The sequence below is a fragment of the Planococcus citri genome, chromosome 3 (assembly GCF_950023065.1).
Source record: "Planococcus citri chromosome 3, ihPlaCitr1.1, whole genome shotgun sequence".
In the NCBI taxonomy this organism is placed as follows: domain Eukaryota; kingdom Metazoa; phylum Arthropoda; class Insecta; order Hemiptera; family Pseudococcidae; genus Planococcus; species Planococcus citri.
Window position 1 is genome coordinate 71,463,395 of NC_088679.1, and position 22,334 is coordinate 71,485,728.

The 22,334-nt window shown below is 33.6% G+C and overlaps 2 protein-coding genes across 4 annotated transcripts; both read left to right on the plus strand.

Moving 5' to 3' along the window:
* Nucleotides 1-4,312: 4,312 nt before the first annotated feature.
* On the plus strand, nucleotides 4,313-11,137 carry LOC135838825 (vitellogenin receptor-like). Its single transcript, XM_065354602.1, has 11 exons — nucleotides 4,313-4,678; nucleotides 4,822-4,956; nucleotides 5,296-5,437; nucleotides 5,527-5,673; nucleotides 5,826-5,927; nucleotides 6,042-6,176; nucleotides 8,600-8,839; nucleotides 9,020-9,179; nucleotides 9,274-9,502; nucleotides 9,623-9,820; nucleotides 9,930-11,137. Exons 1-11 carry the CDS (start codon nucleotides 4,628-4,630, stop codon nucleotides 10,107-10,109), a joined length of 1,719 nt encoding a protein of 572 aa, XP_065210674.1. The 5' UTR covers nucleotides 4,313-4,627; the 3' UTR covers nucleotides 10,110-11,137.
* A 1,908-nt stretch (nucleotides 11,138-13,045) lies between these two features.
* Nucleotides 13,046-20,380, plus strand: LOC135838826 (low-density lipoprotein receptor-related protein-like). Of its 3 annotated transcripts, none has more exons than XM_065354603.1 (11): nucleotides 13,046-13,330; nucleotides 13,468-13,623; nucleotides 16,344-16,470; nucleotides 16,560-16,706; nucleotides 16,776-16,868; nucleotides 17,836-17,970; nucleotides 18,463-18,838; nucleotides 18,927-19,086; nucleotides 19,180-19,402; nucleotides 19,576-19,779; nucleotides 19,901-20,380. In XM_065354603.1, the coding sequence occupies exons 1-7, from the start codon at nucleotides 13,283-13,285 to the stop codon at nucleotides 18,798-18,800; spliced, it is 1,044 nt and encodes a 347-aa protein (XP_065210675.1). In that variant the 5' UTR covers nucleotides 13,046-13,282; the 3' UTR covers nucleotides 18,801-18,838; nucleotides 18,927-19,086; nucleotides 19,180-19,402; nucleotides 19,576-19,779; nucleotides 19,901-20,380. The 3 variants fall into 3 exon arrangements, with proteins under 3 accessions (XP_065210675.1, XP_065210677.1, XP_065210676.1); XM_065354605.1 differs by having other exon boundaries at nucleotides 18,463-18,735; XM_065354604.1 differs by lacking the exons at nucleotides 18,927-19,086; nucleotides 19,180-19,402; nucleotides 19,576-19,779; nucleotides 19,901-20,380 and having other exon boundaries at nucleotides 18,463-18,910.
* Nucleotides 20,381-22,334: the final 1,954 nt, after the last annotated feature.

The window sequence follows — 22,334 nt, forward strand, 5'->3', positions numbered from 1 at the left end:
AAGTTACTACTTTTCGAGTTCTTTTTCATTTTTTTCTCTACTTTTTAGTCAAATTATTCATTTTGACTGAAGTGGAAAGTTTGTAATAATTTCATTGGTGGAAATATAATATTTTTTTGCAGCTATAAAAGAGAAGCTATTATTATACTCAGCCACTAACGGAATTCACGGTATAAATCTGTTTACAAATACGAATTTTACTGTGGATTATGGCAACTTCATCGGTTATTGGTCAACTGCGCTCACTGCATTTCAAGATCACATTTATTCTGTATCTTATTACCCAGAACCAAGTAATGGCATCGATTACATCACTAACCCCAATAAAAAAAGAAAAACGTTGACTTCTATTTTTAAAACGTCCATTACCCACAACGAGACGCACGAAATAATGAAAAATGGTATGCATACTTACTCATTATTTTCACGAGCATATTTTACTATTTCCATGTCTTCGCTTTTCAAAATGCAATCGGGTACCTACCTATTTAATTTTGATTAATTACAGATAGTAGTCCTTGGATAATCAATTCAATAGCAGTTGATTGGGTCACCGGTAACATATATTTTGCATCGCGCGAAGCTATATCAGTTTGTTCGAACGATGGTCGAATTTGTAAACAACTGAAACCTGGCATGGCCAGTTTCATTAATCTAGTTTCAAAACGAGGGTAAGTTTTGTTCAGCTATACCTAGTTGGTTGTAAAAATTTGAAACTGAATATGGCGCTTCTATTAATGAAGATTTTATTTCATTACAGGTTGATGTTCTGGATATCAGATAGAATACTGATGAAATCATCAATGGATGGATCTGATGAGATATCCATGCGTAGTTTGCAGTTATCAGGTTCAGGTTCAAAGTATTTTGAAGTAGAATTTATGACAGTTGATGAAGTGTCTGAGAGAATATACTGGCGCGTGGATACTGAATATGAAGCTATATATTCCGCATCTTTCAACGGAGATAAGAAACGAGTAGGGTGGTTTGAATAATTGTGATTACTGATTAGATACGATATTTTGATGACATACCTACTTACATACGTACTTATACCTAGTTGATATTTCAATAATTTTACTGGAAGAATCAGTATGAAAGGAGGGGAAATTATTACCTATTACCTAACTGAAAGGTAAATAGTTATTTAGGTAAGTTTCTGAAACATTATGACTTATTGATGTGTGCCATTAATTCCTCAGGTTTGGTCGCTCGATAATACCAAACCGCCGTACTGGCTCTCAAGTGTATATGTTTCAACTTCGCACTGGGGCGCAAGCATTTATTTTGAAAGAGAAGTTTATTTTATTGCTGAGCTTCGTAGTTTGAAGAGAATCTTTATTGTTGATGAAAAAACAAATACTTTAGTACAACGTCATCCTGTCCCAAAAGAATACAAGGAAGATTACAAAATCAGGAATCATTACGAACCGAAACTATTATATGTGTATAATCCCGCACTTCAACGTACCAAAGTAAGTAGGTACTAGTAGACCTGTTGTCTAGATGGGTACTAATCGTTTAATAATTTCGTTTACCTACTTATTTTTTCAGGTAAGCCCAAGATGTAAGCACCTATACCTACTTAAATTTAAAAATGCTGTTTAATTCATTTTTACAGATTACAAATCCTTGTCCATCATCTTGTACTGGTTTATGCTTGACTCGTCCATCTTCGAATAAAGGTTTCTTGAATTACACGTGCTTATATGGTCATTGATCAGACACATGAACTGTATCAAGCTGCTGGAGTCTACAATACCGGAACCTACATCAGAACTGAATGGATTAAAATTACGAGTGTGGTTATCATAATTCGGATTTTTCATCAGACATTTCAATATTTTCAATTCTAATGTTAGTTGAATCTACTTAGAAAACCTTCGTATAATCTCAATGTCCATAAATGTTATAGGTACCATCTTAATTTTGCAGCATCATTTAAAATTAAATGGGAATAGATGTTTTGGTGAATATGAGTTATAATCTGAATATTTAGAAATTTTTGGGAATTCATGCCGCATATTTTGAAATCGATAACTACGTACGTATGTACTTACCTATCTCTCAGGTACCTACCTCGAGAAAACCCATCCGGCTTCGGAATTTTTGAACCTGATTTTTAGTCTGCTGTTTCAACCTTGAAAATATTTACCTACTTAATTTTAAGAGTTATCGTAAGATCGATGAACTTGTATGTACTCTGTTCACTTTGTATTCATTTTTTAATGTAGAATAAACGTTTAAATTTCATTAAATTAAAATTTAAAAAAAACTGTACCTATCAAATTGACTTTTTATTTCGATTTTGTAGCACTCAGAAAAAAAGTTGGCTCCTGAGCTGTGCACCTGGAGCCAGATATGGTCCATAAACTGGGGGTCATTTTAGGGGGGGGGGAAAATCACAGGTTTTTCGCTCTAACGCATACCTACCTACCCAATCTTGGTATTTTAGGAAACATAGCCCAGTTCCAAAAGATAGTATTTGAGATTTTGCGTCGACCTAGACAGGACAAGAAGACAAACTACCATGAGATGAGAGGCTAGGTGGGTAGGTCAGTGGTCCCAAGACGCCACACAGATGGGTTAATAGGTAGGTACCTTGAGCCGTCAGACAGGGAGACAGACGACCTTGAGAAGCCAGGCAGAGAAGTGAATACCTACTAGAGGACTTGCGTTCATGCAGACACATTTAACTGGAGTTTCAGAGGTGATGAAGTTATCTTATTCGCAGAAAAATGATGAATGAAATACTCTGATTTTCCTAATGTTAAATCATTTCAAATCCCCCTTTTCTCATAGGCACTTCAACTGTGTCTTCAGATCATTCATTTCAATTTTTGGTTCGAAAAATCTTTTAGTGGTGGGTGCCTCTTAAACATGAGCCCTCATGAACGAAGATGGTTTATATTCATTTTTAAACCAAAAACGATTTGAAAAACACGTTTTAAAAATATCAAGTATTTATACGTCTTTGGGGGGATAAATAAAAAAAAAAAATTGGTTCTGTTGACAAGCTATAAGTAACAGGTATAGGTTATTTTGCATTTTTCTCAAATTTTGAAAAAGTTGGAATCACGATGGGGTCGAATGAGCTTAAATGAACATACCAAAAATCTTAAGAAAATTTTTTAAAATACCTATAAAGTATTCATTTTTAATATCTAACATTTTTTTCCAATTTTTTTTCATTTTTAAAATTATTTTTGGATTAAAAATGAATAAAAACAACTGTGACAGGGTGAAAAACTTAGGTAAGGTATTTAAAAACCTACCTGCATTCAGTTTGGTGGTCCCAAAAACAAGTTCAAGCATTACTTATCCCATTGGAGAAAATTTTCAATGAGTAGTGAAGACCACAGCTTTATGAATATTTTCGGATTTTTTTGCTAACCCATTTTAGAACGGGGGATAGTTAACTTATATTATTCATTTTCAACCAAAAACGATTTGAAAAATACCCAACCCAAGTACCTACGTTTTAAAAAATATAAAATCCGCGGCTTCAATGGCATAATACAAGTAATAAATGAATTGAATTTCATACTTGGAGGATTTCAAAGAACCGCTGGAGGCTCCAAACCAACTCGAAAACATCAGTAATCAATTCAGAAGGTCAGATCTAGGTAGAATATAAACAAATTTTAACTTTCCATATCAATTACATAGGTACCTACATACTAATTTGTATATCAAATTAATTAGTCGAATTCGTTTTAAATTTTTTAAAATTTGTCGAGAATCGAAATTTTTTCTTTCAAATTTTTGATGAAAATCTCGATTAGCGGAAAAAATTTGTTTTTGTACTCGCAAGAAATCCTTTATACTTGAATATAATTTAGTGGCAATGATCATTCGTTATCGCATAACTTTGGTCCGGAACATGGTGCACTAGACGATCAGCATTTTTTGTAGCAAAATTTATTCTTATCCGGTGTTCAGTCTAGGTTCAGTCCAACTTTTCAAATTGTCAGTTCCCAAAGTAGACACCTACACCTACACCTACTGTATTATCTATTTTAATGTTGAAATTTCTTTTTTATTTCAAACCACTTCTCGAGGGAGAATTTGTCATTGTCCTCAAAATTATAAGACAAAGGCGAAGAAGTGTCCAACAGTCATAATAATTATGGATAACGTAATTTGGTCTGTCGATGTCGTCGGAAATAATCTCTTATCTTTTATTTTTTCTACGGTATTCGAATCGATAATCAATAGGACGAATGACTTCAAGTTCAACTGATATGGGAATATAAAACACACAACTGCGATCGAATTGATTATGCTGGAGTAGAGAATTGTAAGGCCGGTTTTCTGCTTCGATCGTAGGTACGTATTGTAGTTAAAGATTACAACAATTAACATTACAGCTGCGAAATATTTGTTTCTGATGATTCATTCTTTCGGCTTGTCGTGTTCACTTTTCCATTTCAATTCCATTCCATCAATTCGTCTGCGGGGTCTGATCGTAGTCGTAAGTTACATATTATATAGGTAGAGGTACCTATAAATACCTGCCCTACGTGATTATTTGATTTTCGATTTCTTTGCTGTTGCGTATTTTGTTGAATTCTCTCAGCAAATATCGTGTGATTTTAGCATTTTCGCGTGGGTAATTGTGTGAGAAATGATGCGTGTTTCAACAGTAATATTCATCTTGATTTGCGCTTTTGTCGAGGTAAGTTTGAATTTTATACAAATGTTTGACTATAACCATAGTAAAATTTACTCTGTCTAATTTGTCATTTGACTTAGTTCTCCTGTATATTTGTAGTTTATACCTACCTTGCATTAATTGACTTCGTTTCATGCTGAAAATAGGTACACTGCGTTGATTTGGAATTCAAAACCTACCGTTGTCCAAATGGAACGTACATTAGCAATCAATTAATTTGTGATGGAAAAGATGACTGTGTTGGTATCTGGACGTTTACTGATGAATCCGGTTGTGATCAAGTAAATTTGATTATATGTATGTACATAGATCTATACTACTCATAGGTGATAGGTATAGGTATAACTAATAAGTCATCTTGTGCTGCCGGCTCGAAATTGTGAATAAATTCTCAATGTGATTGTGTAGGTTGTGTACCCTACCTACTTATCGATCAGATAGATAGATAAATAAATAAATAAATACCCAAGTAAAGTTCTTCTCCACCCTAAAAATATTTTTGATCACTTTATTATTATTGAAAAACTCTCAAAACTGAAAATTCAAGAAAAACTCGTTTTTTTTTACTGAGCTGTGATTTCTTTTTTATGTATGTATTTTCATTACTATTTTGATTAAAGGAAAACTGTGGCATGGGGAAATTCAACTGCGGAAATTCGAATGATAATTACGGTATGATTACTTTCACTTACTGTAAGAATACTACAGTTCGATGTAATACCCTTGATGATTGTCCTAATATCGGTGACGAAAACAACTGCGGTAAATCAGTAAAAATATTGAAATTCCTTTCTAGAAATCATTTTTTTCAACGCGATTCAAAAATCTAACATTATTTCCTTTTTCATCAGGTGATGAAGTCAACGTGGAAAATTGTTCATTGGGTGAAGGAAAATATTTATGCGACGATGGATTAAGATGTTTGGATTTCAATCTCACTTGTGACGGTTTCTGTAATTGCTTCGATTGTTCTGATGAAAAAAGCGGCTGTTTAAATGGTGAGTAAACTTATACGAGCTAATAATCTACCTGAGTATACCTACTCAGTACTCAGGAATACTGTAGGTACAAGTATCTTTTAGGCACCTAGGTCTTAGGTTTGTAGTTTATACTTTTTTTTAAAGTATACTTGATCAAAATCTTTTTGCAGATGGATATTCCAACGATAATACTCTAAAATCTTCTCAAATAGCTTGTTTCAAGACACCTAATGGACCTTTGTGTTGTTCAGAATTCGATTCTATATGTCAAGGTGAATATAAAATACGCAAATTTTTTTCGACTCATGTAGCTGATTTGGTAAATATTTCATTTTAGATGTGTTTACATATAAATTTATTATTTCATGTGCGGTACCATTATGAAGAATGCGACTCAAAAATTGATATTTGCGATCATAAATGCGTTCAATTCGTCAATAATACCGGATGTTTTTGTGACGAAAATTATGTCGGGGGAGTCGGCGATATCAGGAATTCCAAATGTTGGCCGAAGAATAACAGTGAGTCAGTTTAATTTCGTCTTGCACACATCTCAGAATTAACCAAATTTTTAGTCAACTACTAGAGTTGATTTTTCAATCTGTGATGAAGGTTTTCCTAGCATGTACGTCGATTTTTCACAAAAAAAAAAAAAAAAAATAGATAAATTACCTAGGTGAAAAGTTTGAAAATCAGTTTCTATTCTCAAGTCGATTCTAGAGTCGATGTCTACCATTATCGAACTTAATCTGGGGCCTCCAGCTTCAATAGATATTTTAAGTTCAGTGGCTGAGAATTTGAACCTGTCGAATTTTAATTTCTTGAAATGATTTTCCATTTACGTCGTTCTGGATTCTTGATTTTTGACCGATGAAGTAATTTTACGATCTTAATTCATCCTTAACGCTTCTCTCCTACTCCGTAAAAGACAAAATGTTGACGAAAGAAAAAGTTTATAGCCCACTAGTCCGGCATATGACAATAGGAGTAATTGACCCCCCCCCCCGCCGATCTCCCGGTACGACTTTTTTCTTAAAGGGGGCATCCTAAGGAACATTTTAAAGCAAACTTGCCAAAAAAAAGTTGGCCTTACATACAAAATGGCGGCCATTTTGATTGACAGGTCAGCCAAAATCGCAGATTTTGCGTTTTAACATAGGACTTGCACGAACTTTTTCAAACTTACAAAGGTAGATCGAAAGATCATGCAAAAATTTATCACCTGTCGAAATTTCAAGTGCTGAAGTGGGTTTTTCGATTTTTGGTGAATTTTTGAAAATCGAATTTAGGACAAATATGAGGGAAAAAATCAAAATTTTACCAAATTGACCAAGAAAGCAGAAATTTGGGATATACCCTATTTTCGACATACCGCAAATCGATTGGAAACGGTTTCAACTCGTTTTGAGCAGTTCTGGAGCCTCCAGCAGATTTTTGGAACTCGAAATTCTCACAAAATTCTATCAAATTGGAGTTGTAAAGCTAAAATTTATTCTAAAAACTAATTTCAATACGCTACGAAGTACTGCAGGTAAATTTCGAGTCGTTTTGGATCCTCCAGCGACTTTTTGAAAATTCCTGAAGCCTCCAGCAGATTTTTGAAACTTGAAATTTTCACAAAATTTCATCAAATGGAGATGGAAAGCTGAAATTTACTCTACACTCCAATTTTAACACCCTCTGAAGACGACTTCAGGTGGGTTCTAGTCATTTTAGGGCATCCAGAGACTTTTTTGAAAATTACTGGAGCCTCCAATAGATTTCTGAAACTTGAAATTTCCCCAACATTAATTTATCAAATGGAGTTGGCAAACTGAAATTTACTTCGCAGACTACATGGTGGTTTCAAAATATGGTTTTGAAGTTTCCAGCTATACTTTTATAGGAAATTTTAATTTTCCAAAAAAACGTCATACAACCTTTCAAAAAGTTGCTGGAGGCTCCAAAACTACTTGAAATTCACCAGCAGTCAACTTCGTAGCGTATTGAAATTAGTTTGCAGAATGAATTTTGACTCTCCATCTTCGTTTGATGAAATTTTGGGGAAATTTCAAGTTTCAAAAATCTTCTGGAGGCTCCAGTAATTTTCAAAAAATCATTGGAGGCTCTAAAATGACTTGAAATTTACCAGAAGTTGTTTTCAGAGGGTGTTAAAATTGGAGTGTAGAGTAAATTTCAGCTTTTCATCTCCATTTGATGAAATTTTGTGAAAATTTCAAGTTTCAAAAATCTGCTGGAGGCTTCAGGAATTTTAAAAAAGTCGCTGGAGGATCCAAAACGACTTGAAATTTACCTGCAGTACTTCGTAGCGTATTGAAATTAGTTTTTAGAATAAATTTTAGCGTTATAACTCCAATTTGATAGAATTTTGTGGGAATTTCGAGATTCAAAAATCTGCTGGAGGCTCCAGAACTGCTCAAAACGAGTTGAAACCGTTTCCAATCGATTTGCGGTATGTCGAAAATAGGGTACATCCCAAATTTCAGCTTTCTTGGTCAATTTGGTAAAATTTTGATTTTTTCCCTCATTTTTGTCCTAAATTCGATTTTCAAAAATTCACCAAAAATCGAAAAACCCACTTCAGCACTTGAAATTTCGACAGGTGATAAATTTTTGCATGATCTTTCGATCTACCTTTGTAAGTTTGAAAAAGTTCGTGCAAGTCCTATTTTAAAACGCAAAATCTGCGATTTTGGCTGACCTGTCAATCAAAATGGCCGCCATTTTGTATGTAAGGCCAACTTTTTTTTGGCAAGTTTGCTTTAAAATGTTCCTTAGGATGTCCCCTTTAAGAAAAAAGTTGTCCCGAATGGTCGGCGGGGGGGGGGGTGCAATTACTCCTATTGTCATATGCCGGACTATACCGGGCCATCTTAGGTACGTCTCGTATCAAGTCATCCTTACATTGTAATTTTCAAGAATGCATGTTTTTTTTTTTTCGCAGCGGTAAAAGGAGTTACGCTGTTGTACTGGACAGATCGTAAATTCAGATCAGTGAATCTTTTCACCCATACGGATTATGTTTCGAAAAAATTGACCCGCCAATGTTCTGCCTCAACTGCAGCCCATGATTACACGTATTACGCAATCGACGAAAGTCGTATTAATGAAGAGCGACGGAACACACGAATTTTCAAAATGTCAGCTATTTCTAATGATGAGCCACAAGAAGTCATCAAGTCTGGTAATTTAATTTATGAATAAAATACCCTACTTGAATTGTTTCAACTTCTGCTTTGAACATATAGTGGGTTTGAATGATTTTCAATTTTTTAATGCTCAAATTTTTATTTACTTTGTTGCTCATTAATGTTCGGTCTAGGGGTCTACTTGTGCTGTACATTATATCTATCGTGTGTTTCAGATGAAAAAATTGATTCCCTTGCTGTTGATTGGATAACGAATAATATTTATTATTCAACATCGTCGTCTCTATCAGTTTGTTCTAATGACGGTAAAATTTGCAAACAGCTCAAATCCGGTGATATAAGTTTTAGTTTTGTTACGTTAGCTCCAAGATTTGGGTTGGTTAATTAATTTAAAATACGTATACGTACCATGGAATATATTTTCTACTAATTAGACAAGTGCCTAAATTAATGAACGGCCTTATTACAGGTTGATGTTTTGGGTTACCCCGAAATGGGACTCAGGAAGTTTCTACTGGTATTTGACGAAGTCTTCGATGGATGGATCCGATGAGAATCATTTCGATGACGTTATAGTAGAGTCTTGTACAATGCTAGTTGCGGATGAATTAACTGAGAGATTATATTTCTATGAGATTGGATTTGAATCTGGATTGTACCACATACGATCTGTAACTTTTAAAGGAGATCAGATGAAGGTATGTGTTGAAATTGGTGGCGTTTGATAGGTATTTATTTATGTACATATTTCTTTAATGTTAGAATCGCATTGTTTTCGTGATGAAGCAGTTAGACTCATTGAAACCTTTTATTTTTAGGTTTGGACATTCGATTCTCTTATGCGTTTCATCACTGTTTTCGAAAATAATGTTTTCTTCGTCAGTAATGATCAAAGTAGAATTTCCAGCATGAATTTAAAGACTAAAATAGTTTCACCGCGAGTTAGCATCGATAGAAATGGGTACTCGAAGGATTTCATATTGCACGTGTACAACCCTCTCCTACAACGAACTAAGGTAAGGAATCGTTCAAGAGAACTGTATAAATTTTGACGTGATTTTATTTTGCATTAAGTACCTCGTCCAAATTGAAAATATCAATTTAATTTATTTATCTCATTTTCAGATTCCGAATCCTTGTCCAGCGTCGTGCTCTGGGTTATGTTTGCTGCGCCCGTCTTCGTCTAAAGGTTTTTTAAATTACACTTGTTTGAATGAATCTGGGTCCAATATCAGTTTTGGCGTTTTAGTGTTTCTTATAATTTTAGCGGGCCTTCTTATATGGTGTTTATTTTTTGTATTTTAAAGTTAACAAGCGGAATTCTTTGAAATTTTTTTGGAAATAATGATCCGTTGTTGTATATTATTAGGGCTAGGATTTTTATGCAAATGCTTGTCTGAATGCACTGCAGTAGATACCGCATAACAATGTTTCTTTTGCGATTCATGCATTTTTAAGCCGAATTGCAAAATTTTTTAGCGCATAATTTTGCTTTTTTAGACCATAAACGCTTAAAACTGCTTATTTTCAGCAAAAAATGGCCGATAACCGCTTTTTTAGCGCTTTTTCAAGTACTTTAGCGCATATTTCGAAGAAAAACGACAAAAAATCGTTCTAAAAACTTGAATTTTCGTTGTTTTGTCAACAAAAAAAATCACTTTCAAACTATTTTAGTTGAAAAAAAAAATAAAAACATTTTGATGATTTTGATCTCTGATTTTGCAAACGAACGTTTGAATTTTGAATCAGTTAGTTTTTATTTACCTAATTCTTGTAATCTGACACTTGTAGGTATGTTTAATGTTTTTGTTCAAAAATTAAATCTAAAATAAATGATTTTTGATATTTTTCTGATTTAAATAATTCAGTTTAAACTTGATAGGGAATCCAATAGGATTTTTGCATTCTGCTTAAAAATACCTGCATTTTGATATGCCACATGATGCACTTACAAACCACTTATTTTCGCTTTTTCAGATTTTTTGGCGCATAATTTTGCTTTTTTTGGCCATTTTAACTGCTTTTTTAAGCGCTTAAAACTGTTTTTTTAGCGCATAAAAATCCTAGCCCTATATATTATAGATACTTACATTACCTATAGGTAAATCCGAAAGAAAAAAATATCAGGGAATAGTTAGAGGTAACCTAAAGATAGAATGAGTTTTTTCGTCAGTATAAGATGCAAGTTTTCCTTTCAATTGATTGTAGAGGATGAAAGAGCTTCAAGTTTTATTATCTATTCGGTTTTGTTTAGTTTTTAGTAGGTACCTATACTACCTACTTATTAGTTTTAAGTACAATTCTTTTGTAAATAAGTATATTATTTTATTTCAGTGCAGTTTTTTATTAAATACTCAGACTTTTTTGACATTGGCTAGTAGTTATTAATTGAATCCTTATGGTCTCGAAAAATTTCATTATTGCAACCAAAGAATAAAGTTGTGTCAGTATATCAGAGAGGATAGAAAGAATAATTTCGTGAATTTTTGTTTATACAACCGTGCGATTCTCAAGAATGTGTACCTGACGCTATCTTTTACAAGAAGATTTCTTCAAGAATCATGAACATTAAGTTCACATTTTACCAAAATAATTAATATACTTGGTGCTTGAAAATGAACAAAAAAAAACTGAGAATTTAAATTCAACGTTTCACATTACTTCAGAAAATGTTGGAATAGTGAAAAATCATCAGTGTTGAATCCGAAGGATACGAATATTTGGACATAAATCCTTTCGAGTTTATGTAAATGGATGAATAAAAGGAGATTTGCTGGGGCTTCCAAGCCGTTATGGAGGCTTTTCCAGCAGATTATTGAACTTCCCAATTTTGGAAAAATTTGGTTATAATTCAGTTCCATAAACTGCGATCTATTATCTTTGCAACTGTTTTATTCGATTCAGGCACAGATTTTCAACAAAAAAATCATTCCTGCGGTTTGAAATCAAGATATCGTTTTTTGTTTTTTTTTTCCAAAAACTGAAAAATTAGAAAAATTTATTGGAAGCTCCAGAATACCTAAAAAAAACTACCAATTTATTTTGGAGGTGAAAATAGGGTATGGATCATATTTTGGTTTATTATATCAATCTGTTTAAAAACGACAAATAAGTACTTATTTCATTTTTTCTCTAAAAAATTTTTTGGAAGAAATTTTGAATTCTTTTAAGGTCACATACGCCACCGATTTGAAATGGAGTGCGACTTTTGGAAAATGATAGTGGTTTAAAACTAGGCAGAATTTTTGCTACCTAAGTGAATTTTTCGGTTTCTGGTAAAATAAACATTCAAAATTCTTAAGGTGTTTCTATAGACACGGTGTTTCTTATTTATTAAAAAAAGCATTCAACTACTTAGGTACTTACCTACTTTTTTAATGAAAAATAAATGATGAAAAGTAGGTGCCTAGTTTTGAAGTCTTGAAGTCTACAATTTCCAGCCATTTTGCAACATCCAGTGCGATTTTCAATAGGTAAGTTTTAAAAACCTCAAGAGTGAGAAAAGATGAGAAACAAATTTGTCGCATCAAAATTTTACTTTCTAGATTACAAGTTTTGAAAAGCATTTTTTGACCTCGTTCTCTTTTCCAGAATTAGAATTTTGAGAAACCACCGAAAAAATTCTAGAATAATAAATTTTCGGAAGTGGTTTTTGTACTCAAGAGTCAAGATACCTTAAGTAGGTACTTGAAATTCTTGAATATAATTTAGAGGCAGTTGATCAGTCCGTCATCAGTTCACCACATAATAACTTTAAATGCTGATCCTACAGTATGGTGTACTGTAGGATCAGCATTTTTTTGTAGCAAGATCATTGTTCCTGCCAGGACCAGTCCAACTCTCAAATTGGTCAGTGCCGTCAGTGTCAGTTATTCCTAAAGTGGACATCTACTGTATTACTCTAATGCTGAAACTTCATTTTTTTCAAACCACTTTTTTACTGGAGCAAAAACACTTCTTGAGACGGAATTTATCGTTTTCCTCGTCAAGATTAAAAGACAAAGGCGATAAAGTCTTCAACGTTCATGATATTGATAATGTACTTAATTTGGTTTGTCGATGTCGTCGAAAATAATCTCTTATCTTTTATTCTTTTTTACTGCGTATTCGAACCGATATTCAAAAGAATGAATGACTCAACTGATATGGAAATGAAAAAAACACACTCGCGCAGGCACCAACTGCGAGCGAATTGTGCTGGAGTATAGAGAATTGGAAGGCCGTTTTCTGCTTCAGTTTAAGATTAGGTACAACATTTACAGCTAATGTTGCAAAATATTCGTTTCTGTTGTTTCATTCTTTTGGCTTGTCGTGTTCACTTTTCAATTCCATCAATTCGTCTGCGGCGTCTGATCGTATACGTAATTATTTGATTTCTCGTTGCTATTACGTATTTTGTTGAATTCTCTTAGCAAATGTCCACAAATCGTATTGTTCGGGTGATTTTAGTATTATTCGCGTGAGTAATTGTGTGAGAAATGATGCGTGTTTCAATAGTAATATTCTTAATTTGCAGTTTGGCCGAGGTAAGTTCAAATTTTATTGAAACGTTTAACTATGCTACCTATATTATGCTGGTCATGCTGGTCGTTTGCCATTTGACTCAGTTTACCTACTTTGTATGTCTTGCATTAATTGACTTCCGTTTCGTGCTGAAAATTAGGTAATACACGGCGTTGATTTGGAATACAAAACCTTCCGTTGTCGAAATGGAACGTACATCAGAAATCAATTAGTTTGTGATGGAAAAATAGACTGTGTTGGTAGTGATAACTGGGATTGGGAAGTTGGAAGTGATGAACACGTATCTTGTGATCAAGTAAATTTGATTAGATCTATTCTATATCTACGTATTTACTATCTAGGTAGGCTAGGTACTACAGACATCGTAATAAATGTTCATTGTCCACCTATATAGTCCGGCATATGACAATAGGAGTAGTTTTTCTTAATAGGGACATCCTAAGGAACATTTTAAAGCAAACTTGCCAAAAAAAAAGTTGGCATTACTTACAAAATGGCGGCCATTTTGATTGACAGGTCGCCGAAATCGCAGATTTTGCGTTTTAACATAGGACTTGCACGAACTTTTTCAAACTTTACAAAGGTAGATCGAAAGGTCATGCAAAAATTCATCACCTGTCAAAATTTCAAGTGCTAAAGTGGGTTTTTCGATTTTTGGTGAATTTTTGAAAATCGAATTTAGGCCAAAAATGAGGAAAAAAAATCAAAATTTTAGCAAATTGACCAAGAAAGCTGAAATTTGAGATGTACCCTATTTTCGACATGCCAAATCGATTGGAAACGGTTTCAACCCGTTTTGAGCAGTTCTGGAGCCTCCAGCAGATTTTTGAAACTCGAAATTCCCACAAAATTCCATCAAATTGGAGTTGTAAAGCTGAAATTTATTCTAAAAACTAATTTCAATACGCTACGAAGTAGGTACTGCAGGTAAATTTCGAGTCGTTTTGGACCCTCCAGCGACTTTTTGAAAATTCCTGAAGCCTCCAGCAGATTTTTGAAACTTTAAATTTTCTCAAAATTTCATCATTAATGGAGATGGAAAGCTGAAATTTACTCTACACTCCAATTTTAACACCCTCTGAAAACGACTTCTGGTGGATTTCAAGTCATTTTAGAGCCTCCAACGACTTTTTTGAAAATTACTGGAGCCTCCAGTAGATTTTTGAAACTTGAAATTTCCCCAACATTAATTTATCAAATGGAGTTGGCAACCTGAAATTTACTTCGCAAACTACGTGGTGGTTTCAAATGGTTTTGAAGCTTCCAGCTACTTTAAGGAAATTTCAATTTTCCATAAAAACGTCTTACAACCTTTCAAAAAGTTGCTGGAGGCGCCAAAACGACTTGAAATTCGCCAGCAGGCATCTTCGTAACGTATTGAAATCAGTTTTCAGAATGAATTTCGACTCTCCATCTTAGTTTGATGAAATTTTAGAGTTTCAAAAATCTCCTAGAGGCTCCAGTAATTTTCAAAAAAGTCGTAGGAGGCTCTAAAATGACTTGAAATCCACCAGAAGTCGTTTTCAGAGGATGTTAAAATTGGAGTGTAGAGTAAATTTCAGCTTTCCATCTCCATTTATTGATGAAATTTTGTGAAAATTTAAAGTTTCAAAAATCTGCTGGAGGCCTCAGGAATTTTCAAAAAGTCGCTGGAGGATCCAAAACGACTCGAAATTTACCTGCAGTACTTCGTAGCGTATTGAAATTAGTTTTTAGAATAAATTTTAGCTTTACAACTCCGATTTGATGGAATTTTGTGAGAATTTCGAGTTCCAAAAATCTGCTGGAGGCTCCAGAACTGCTCAAAACGAGTTGAAACCGTTTCCAATCGATTTGCGGTATGTCGAAAATAGGGTACATCTCAAATTTCAGCTTTCTTGGTCAATTTGGTAAAATTTTGATTTTTTCCCTCATTTTTGGCCTAAATTCAATTTTCAAAAATTTCATAAAAAATCGAAAAACCCACTTTAGCACTTGAAATTTTGACAGGTGATGAATTTTTGCATGATCTTTCGATCTACCTTTGTAAAGTTTGAAAAAGTTCGTGCAAGTCCTATGTTAAAACGCAAAATCTGCGATTTCTGCTGACCTGTCAATCAAAATGGCCGCCATTTTGTTAGTAAGGCCAACTTTTTTGTTTGGCAAGTTTGCTTTAAAATGTTCCTTAGGATGTCCCATTTAATAAAAAAGTTGTCCCGGAGGATCGGCGTGGGGGGGGGGGTGCAATTACTCCTATTGTTATGTGCCGGACTAATATTTTTGTGCAATCTTGTGCTAGTGCTGTAAAGAAGTTGGCCGATTTTTTAATTTTGGGCACCTAAATTATGTAACCTGTTACCGATAATCAGAACCTTTTTCACAGTAACCTTCAGGAACCTTTAACCGATTTTTTTCCGGTTCGCATCCCTACCCTAAATCTGCCTTTCACAATTTTGAGCCATTCAAGAGCCTTCAGCGCCATTTTGGATTTATTCAGAATTTTAAAATTTCTCCAGAAAGCGTGCTGTAGTTCATTTGGGCTGCTAAATATTGATTATAGCGTGCCTATTCTTGACCACTTTGAAGAGTTTGTCAACATTTGAGCTGATCTCCTGAAAATCGGTTCGAGAGTGCATTTATCAGACAGATACTTCTTTTAAAAAAAAAAATCGCCGAAAATTGTCAAATTTTAAATTTTTTAAAATTATTATTCACTGTGAGTTGTGACCAACCAAAGTACATATTTAGTAGAAAACTTTTTTAGGGGTACTCGATATTTCTGGGCACCCTGTACTACTACCTATCTAGGTAGTTCTTCTCTTCCAAAGAAACATTTTTGTATTATTTTTGTTTACTTTAAAATTGAAAAAAAAATGCTAAACTGAAAATTCGAGAGAAACTTCGTTTATTTCGCATTAACTTTCCTGAAATAGGTATGAAGTATGAACATTACCCTCTGGCCTCTGTACGAATAAGATTATAACTATACACGTGCAGCTGAACTACGTTTTATTTTCATTACGATTTTGATTAAAGGCAAAATGTGGCGCAGGGAAGTTCAAATGCGGAATTTCGAATCATTATTGGCATGAATGCAAGAATGCTACAGTTCGATGTAATACCCTTCATGATTGTTTGAATACCCTTGATGAAAGCAACTGCGGTAAATCAGTATAAATACCTATTGAAATTCTAGAAACCATTTTTCAACGTGATTCGAAAATCCAACATAACCTATTTTTTTTTTATTAGGTGATGAAATCAACGTGAAAGATTGCTCATTGGGCAAAAGAAAATATTTATGTGATGATGGATTAAGATGTTTGGATTTCAATCTCACTTGTGACGGTTTCTGTAATTGCATCGACTGTTCTGATGAAAAAAGCGGCTGCTTAAATGGTGATTAACCTTATACGAGCTAATTTAGGTAGTTGATACTTTTTTTATTTGATCGAAATCTTTTTGCAGACGGATATTTGAACGTTAATACTTCTGAAATAGCGTGTTTCAAGACTCCTAATGGACCGTTGTGTTGTTCAGAATTCGATTCTTTATGTCAAGGTGAATATAAGAAACGCTCAACTACCTACTTTTCAGTGGCGAGGCGTCCATGGAAGCAATGGAAGCATTGCTTCCCTTCAAATTTTCGTGGTTTTAGAAAATTAAATTATTTAAATTAATTCAAAAATATTACGAGAAAATATTTAAAAAACAAGAGAGAATACTATTTCGTTCAAATGTCTTCCAATACATTGTTTTATTACGTACAAAAAACATAATTTTGCGTTGTGGAAGCAAACTGAGCATTGCTTCCAAAAAAACCGTTTCAACTGAAAAAAGAATCATGTTTTCCATCCTTAACGCGCGTTGTAGAGCGTCGAACGGCGATTCTTTGGAAGCAATTCGTCAGTTACTTCTTACAACACGACCCTTGAGGTGCCATATGCGCATGCGCTTGTACATTCTACACAGCTCTGATTAAGAAAATGTGACAAATTGCGACTTGTTGTATGACTGATGACCGATCTAGCGTATTTATTTGGGTATTTCGTTTCGTCTCCACTCCCCAGTAGAATTCTCAGTAAAAATCAATTTTATGGATGATGTGATTGATATCTTTGCAAATTTGAAAGATCGCAGCATTGACCTAATATACAAAGTTTAATTTTCTCAAAATGTTAAAATACGAAAATGTTACTTCTTTGTTGTTTTTTTTTGTAACATGTACGAATTAGGTACCTAGATTTAAAAATCACTAAAGCTTTAATTTCATTATAATTAATAAAATGGTTGCGATTGTTTTTTCAATGTGATTCTGTCTCTGCAGTATACCTACTCGCATTTCTCGAAAATTTTTACTTCAACTGAGCTTTTGCTTCCCTACCAGGAAAACTCACGCCTCGCCACTGCTACTTTTTTCGATCATTAAAATCGACATGAGGAACTTGGTTAGATACTTACCTGATTTGGTATTTTATTTCGAATGTGTTTATCAATTTATTATTTCATGTGCGATATCAATTCGAAGAATGCGACTCAAAAAATGATATTTGTGATCACAAATGCGTTCAGTTCGTCAATAACACCGGATGTTTTTGTGATGAAAATTATGTCGGAGGATTTGGCGATGTCAGGAATTCCAAATGTTGGCCGAAGAATAACAGTGAGTCAAGTATTCGCGTACCTATGTAAAAGAAAACTCATCTTAGAACCATATTTTTAGTTAGGTACAATAGAGTTGATTTTTCAATCTGTGATTAATAATAATAATAATAATAGGTACCTAGGTAAATCATTAGGTGAAAAGTTTGAAAATCAGTTTCCATTCTTAAGTCGATTCCAGAGTCGATTTCGACCACTTTCGAACCTAATATGGGGTCTCTAGTTTCATTTTCTTCAGTACCTCTACCTGTACCTACCTACATTAAAATTGGCATATAAGTTCAGTGGCTGAGAATTTGATCTTGTTAAATTTTGACCTCCCGCAATGTTTTTCTTTTTATGTCGCTCTGATTCTTGATTTTTGACTGTTGAAGTAATTTTACGATCTTAATTCATCCTAAACGCTACCGAACCATCTTACGTAGGTATAGTTGGGTACTTACGTATTAGGTCATGCTTACATTGTAATTTTCATGGATGCATTTTTTCGCAGTGGTAAAAGGAGTTACGCTGTTGTACTGGACAAATCGTAAATTCAGATCAATGAATGTTTTCACCCATACGGATTATGTTACAAAAGAATTGACGTACGAATGTACTGCTTCATCTGCCGCCCATGATTACACGTATTATGCTATCGATGAAAATCTTGGAAGCGATCGCGTTTATTCCAATTATTTTTTTGATGATTCGTCCCCCAAGAATAAACGAATTTTCAAAATGTCAGCGATTTCTAACGATGAGCCACAAGAAGTCATCAAGTCTGGTAATTTAATTAGTGAACTCACTACCTACTTAATCTCTTCTAGGTACCTAGTTATAACTTCTTGAAAAATTTTGAATGGTTTTAACTCCCACTTTTGAACATGGTGCGTTTGAATTATTTTCAATTTTTCTTGCACAAATATACCTATCTTATCTACGTACATTGTATACTTACCTACCTGGGCGTTTCAGATAAAAAATTGTATCCCTGGCTGTTGATTGGATAACGAATAATATTTATTATTTATTATTCAACATCGTCGTCTCTATCAGTTTGTTCAAATGACGGTAAAATTTGCAAACAGCTCAAATCCGGTGATATAAGATTTGTTACGTTGGCTCCAAGATTTGGGTTGGTTAATTTGATTTCAAATACGTACCATTGCAAGATATTTTCTAGGTACTAATTAAACAGGTGAATAATTAATGAACGGCCTTATTACAGGTTAATGTTTTGGGTTGGCCCGAATTATGCCACTGGACGTTCCTATTTGGCGAAGTCTTCGATGGATGGATCCGATGAAAATTATTTCAATGACGTTGATTCTTGTAAAATGATGGTGGCGGATGAATTAACTGAGAGATTATATTTCTATTCAAGTGGATTTGAATTTGGATCATACGGTTCACATTTACGATCTGTAACTTTTAAAGGAGATCAGATGAAGGTATGGTGACATTGGTGGCATTTGATGCTTGTTTATGTATTCTTATAATTAATTCACTTTTGGTCTATATGTTGTCTATGTAGGTGCGTATTGAATATACCTAATGTTGAAATAACAGTCTTGTTTTCGTGATAAAGCAGTTGGACTCATTGACAATTTTTTTTTTTTTTTAGATTTGGAAAGTCGGTTCTGATGTGCACTTCGGCACTGTTTTCGAAAATGAAATTTTCTTCATCAGTAATGATCAAAATAGAATTTCCAGCATGAATTTGAAAACTAAAATAGTTTCGCAGCGAGTTACCATGGAAAAAAGTTTGTACTCGAATGATATCATAAATAAATTGCACGTGTATAACCCTCTGCTTCAACGAACCCAGGTAAGGAATTGCTCAAGAAAACTACCAATGATACTTTCCATATTTTGACGTGATTTTATTTCGGATCGCTTTGTCCGACTTGAAAAAATCTACATATTGAATTTATTTATTTAATTTTCAGATTCCGAATCCTTGTCCAGCGTCGTGCTCTGGGTTATGTTTGCTGCGCCCGTCTTCATCTAAAGGTTTTTTAAATTACACTTGTTCGAATGATTCTATCAGTTTTGGCGTTTCAGTGTTTATTATCATTTTAGTGGGTGGTCTTATTTTCGCTGGTGTTTATTTATACCTTAAAGTTTATAAGCGAAATTCTTTGAAATTTTGTTGTAAATAATAATCCGCTGGTAGGTATATACTTACTTCAATCCGAAAAAAAATCAGGGAATATTAAAAGGTAACTTAAAGATAGGACGAGTTTTTTGTCAGTTAGAAGCTATAGTTCTCCGTTCAGTTTTCAGTTGCTTGTAAAAGGAAGAAATAGCTCAAGGTTTTATTAGTTATTCGGTTTTGTTTAGTTTTTACTATTATTTTTAAGATTAAGAATTTTTTTGTAAATATTATTATTCCAGTGCAGTTTTTTTTATTAAATACTCATACTTTTTTGGTATTCGTTAATTATTTATTGAATCCGTGCAAATTTCATTAATGCGAACAAAGAAACGTTGTCAAGTGTATCAGAGAAGATAGAAAGAATAAATTTGAGAACTTTCATCCAACCTTTAATCCTCAAGAATTTGTATCTGATGTCATATTTTACAAGAACATTCCTTCAAGAATAATGAACCTTGAGTTCACATTTACCAATAATAATTAATATACTTGGTAGGTACTTGAAAACTAAAAAAAAAAACTGAGAATTTATCGTTTTACATTACTTTATTCCTCGCGTTTCAATTTCATCAGAACTGACAACGAGGCAATTCATTTTACTTTTCACCAATTCGAGAAGATTTTAAGAACACCATAAACTAGTTCAGAAATGTTGGAATAATGAAAAATCATCTGTGCTGAATCCGAAGGATATGAATATTTGGAAATTAAATTTCATTATTTTCATTCCTTCCAGGTTTTTGAAAATGGATAAGTAAAGGAAAATCTGCTGGGGCTTCGATCTATATCATCTTTACGACTGTCAAGTACATGTAGTTGTAGGTATCTGTTGGAAGCTCCAGAATAGCTCATAAAATTACCTACCTATCGATTTTGGAGCTTAAAAATGAAGTATGGACCAAGTTTCGGTTTTTTATGTCAATCTGTTTAAAAACGACCAATTTTTCATTCTTTTGCTAAAACAATTTTTTGGAAAAAATTTTCAATTCGAATTAACTAACGCATTTCAAAATTTTTGAGGCCACATACTCACGCCACAGATTTGTAAATGGAGTGAGATTTTTGGAAAGTAGGTAATAGTGCCCGGTTTAAAATCAGGAAGAATTTCAACTTCCCAAGTTGAATTTTTGATGTGAAGGTGATTCTAATTTTTAAAAAAATTGGTAGCTAAAAATCAAATTCTAACGTGTTTGGTTTAATATTTCCCTTTATGCTTTTAAAAAAATGGGTACCTATTTTTAAGGAAAAAACGCTATTTTGGGATTTTTAAAAATTCTCCAAAAATTGGATGAAATTGCTTTTTCCAAAAATCGTATTACCGATTAAATCAGAAGTGAGCATCTTGAGTGATCTAATTACGAGTTCAGAATTTCTCATTTTGAACGTTTTTACGTCAACTTATCCAAAATGAAAAATTCCAGAATTCTGCCGAAGGAAGTTTTCAAAACGGCTTCAGAAAATTGTTAATCGATTTAACAGTTTTAAACTACAGTTTTAAAAATAAAATTTCAACTTTCCATCTAAATTTAATCAATTTTTAATATTTTTATAAAAAACTTGGCAGTGTTTGAATTTTTAAAAAATCACCAAGAGTTTTAAAACTAATAACATGCCCAAAAAAAAGTGGGCATTACTTACAAAATAGCGGCCATTTTGATTGACAGGTCAGCCGAAATCGCAGATTTTGCGTTTCAATATAGGACTTGCACGAAATTTTTCAAACCTTACAAACGTAGATCCAAAGATCGTGCAAACATTTATCACCTGCCAAAATTTCGAGTGCTAAAGTGCGTTTTTCGATTTGTGGTGAATTTTTGAAAATCCAATTTAGGCCAAAAATGAGGGAAAAAACCAAAATTTTACCAAATTGACCAAGAAAGCTGAAATTTGGGATATTCCATATTTTCGACATGCCAAATCGATTGGAAACGGTTTCAACCCGTTTTGAGCAGTTCTGGAGCCTCCAGCAGATTTTTGAAACTCGAAATTCCCACAAAATTCCATCAAATTGGAGTTGTAAAGCTGAAATTTATTCTAAAAACTAATTTCAATACGCTACGAAGTACTGCAGGTGAATTTCAAGTAATTTTGGAGCCTCCAGCGGCTTTTTGAAAATACTTGAAGCCTCCAGCAGATTTTTGAAACTTTAAATTATCACAAAATTTCATCAAAATGGAGATGGAAAGCTTAAATTTACTCTACACTTCAATTTTAACACTCTCTGA

Bases quoted from the DNA above. Each gene is read 5' to 3' on its own strand.
- LOC135838825 (XM_065354602.1), top strand. From the start codon at position 4,628: ATGATGCGTGTTTCAACAGTAATATTCATCTTGATTTGCGCTTTTGTC. The intron at 5,928-6,041 runs GTGAATATAAAA...ACCATTATGAAG, and splicing joins ATTCGATTCTATATGTCAAG to AATGCGACTCAAAAATTGAT. The intron at 6,177-8,599 runs GTGAGTCAGTTT...TTTTTTTCGCAG, and splicing joins ATGTTGGCCGAAGAATAACA to CGGTAAAAGGAGTTACGCTG.
- LOC135838826 (XM_065354603.1), top strand. From the start codon at position 13,283: ATGATGCGTGTTTCAATAGTAATATTCTTAATTTGCAGTTTGGCCGAG. The intron at 13,331-13,467 runs GTAAGTTCAAAT...GCTGAAAATTAG, and splicing joins TAATTTGCAGTTTGGCCGAG to GTAATACACGGCGTTGATTT. The intron at 16,707-16,775 runs GTGATTAACCTT...ATCTTTTTGCAG, and splicing joins AAAAAGCGGCTGCTTAAATG to ACGGATATTTGAACGTTAAT.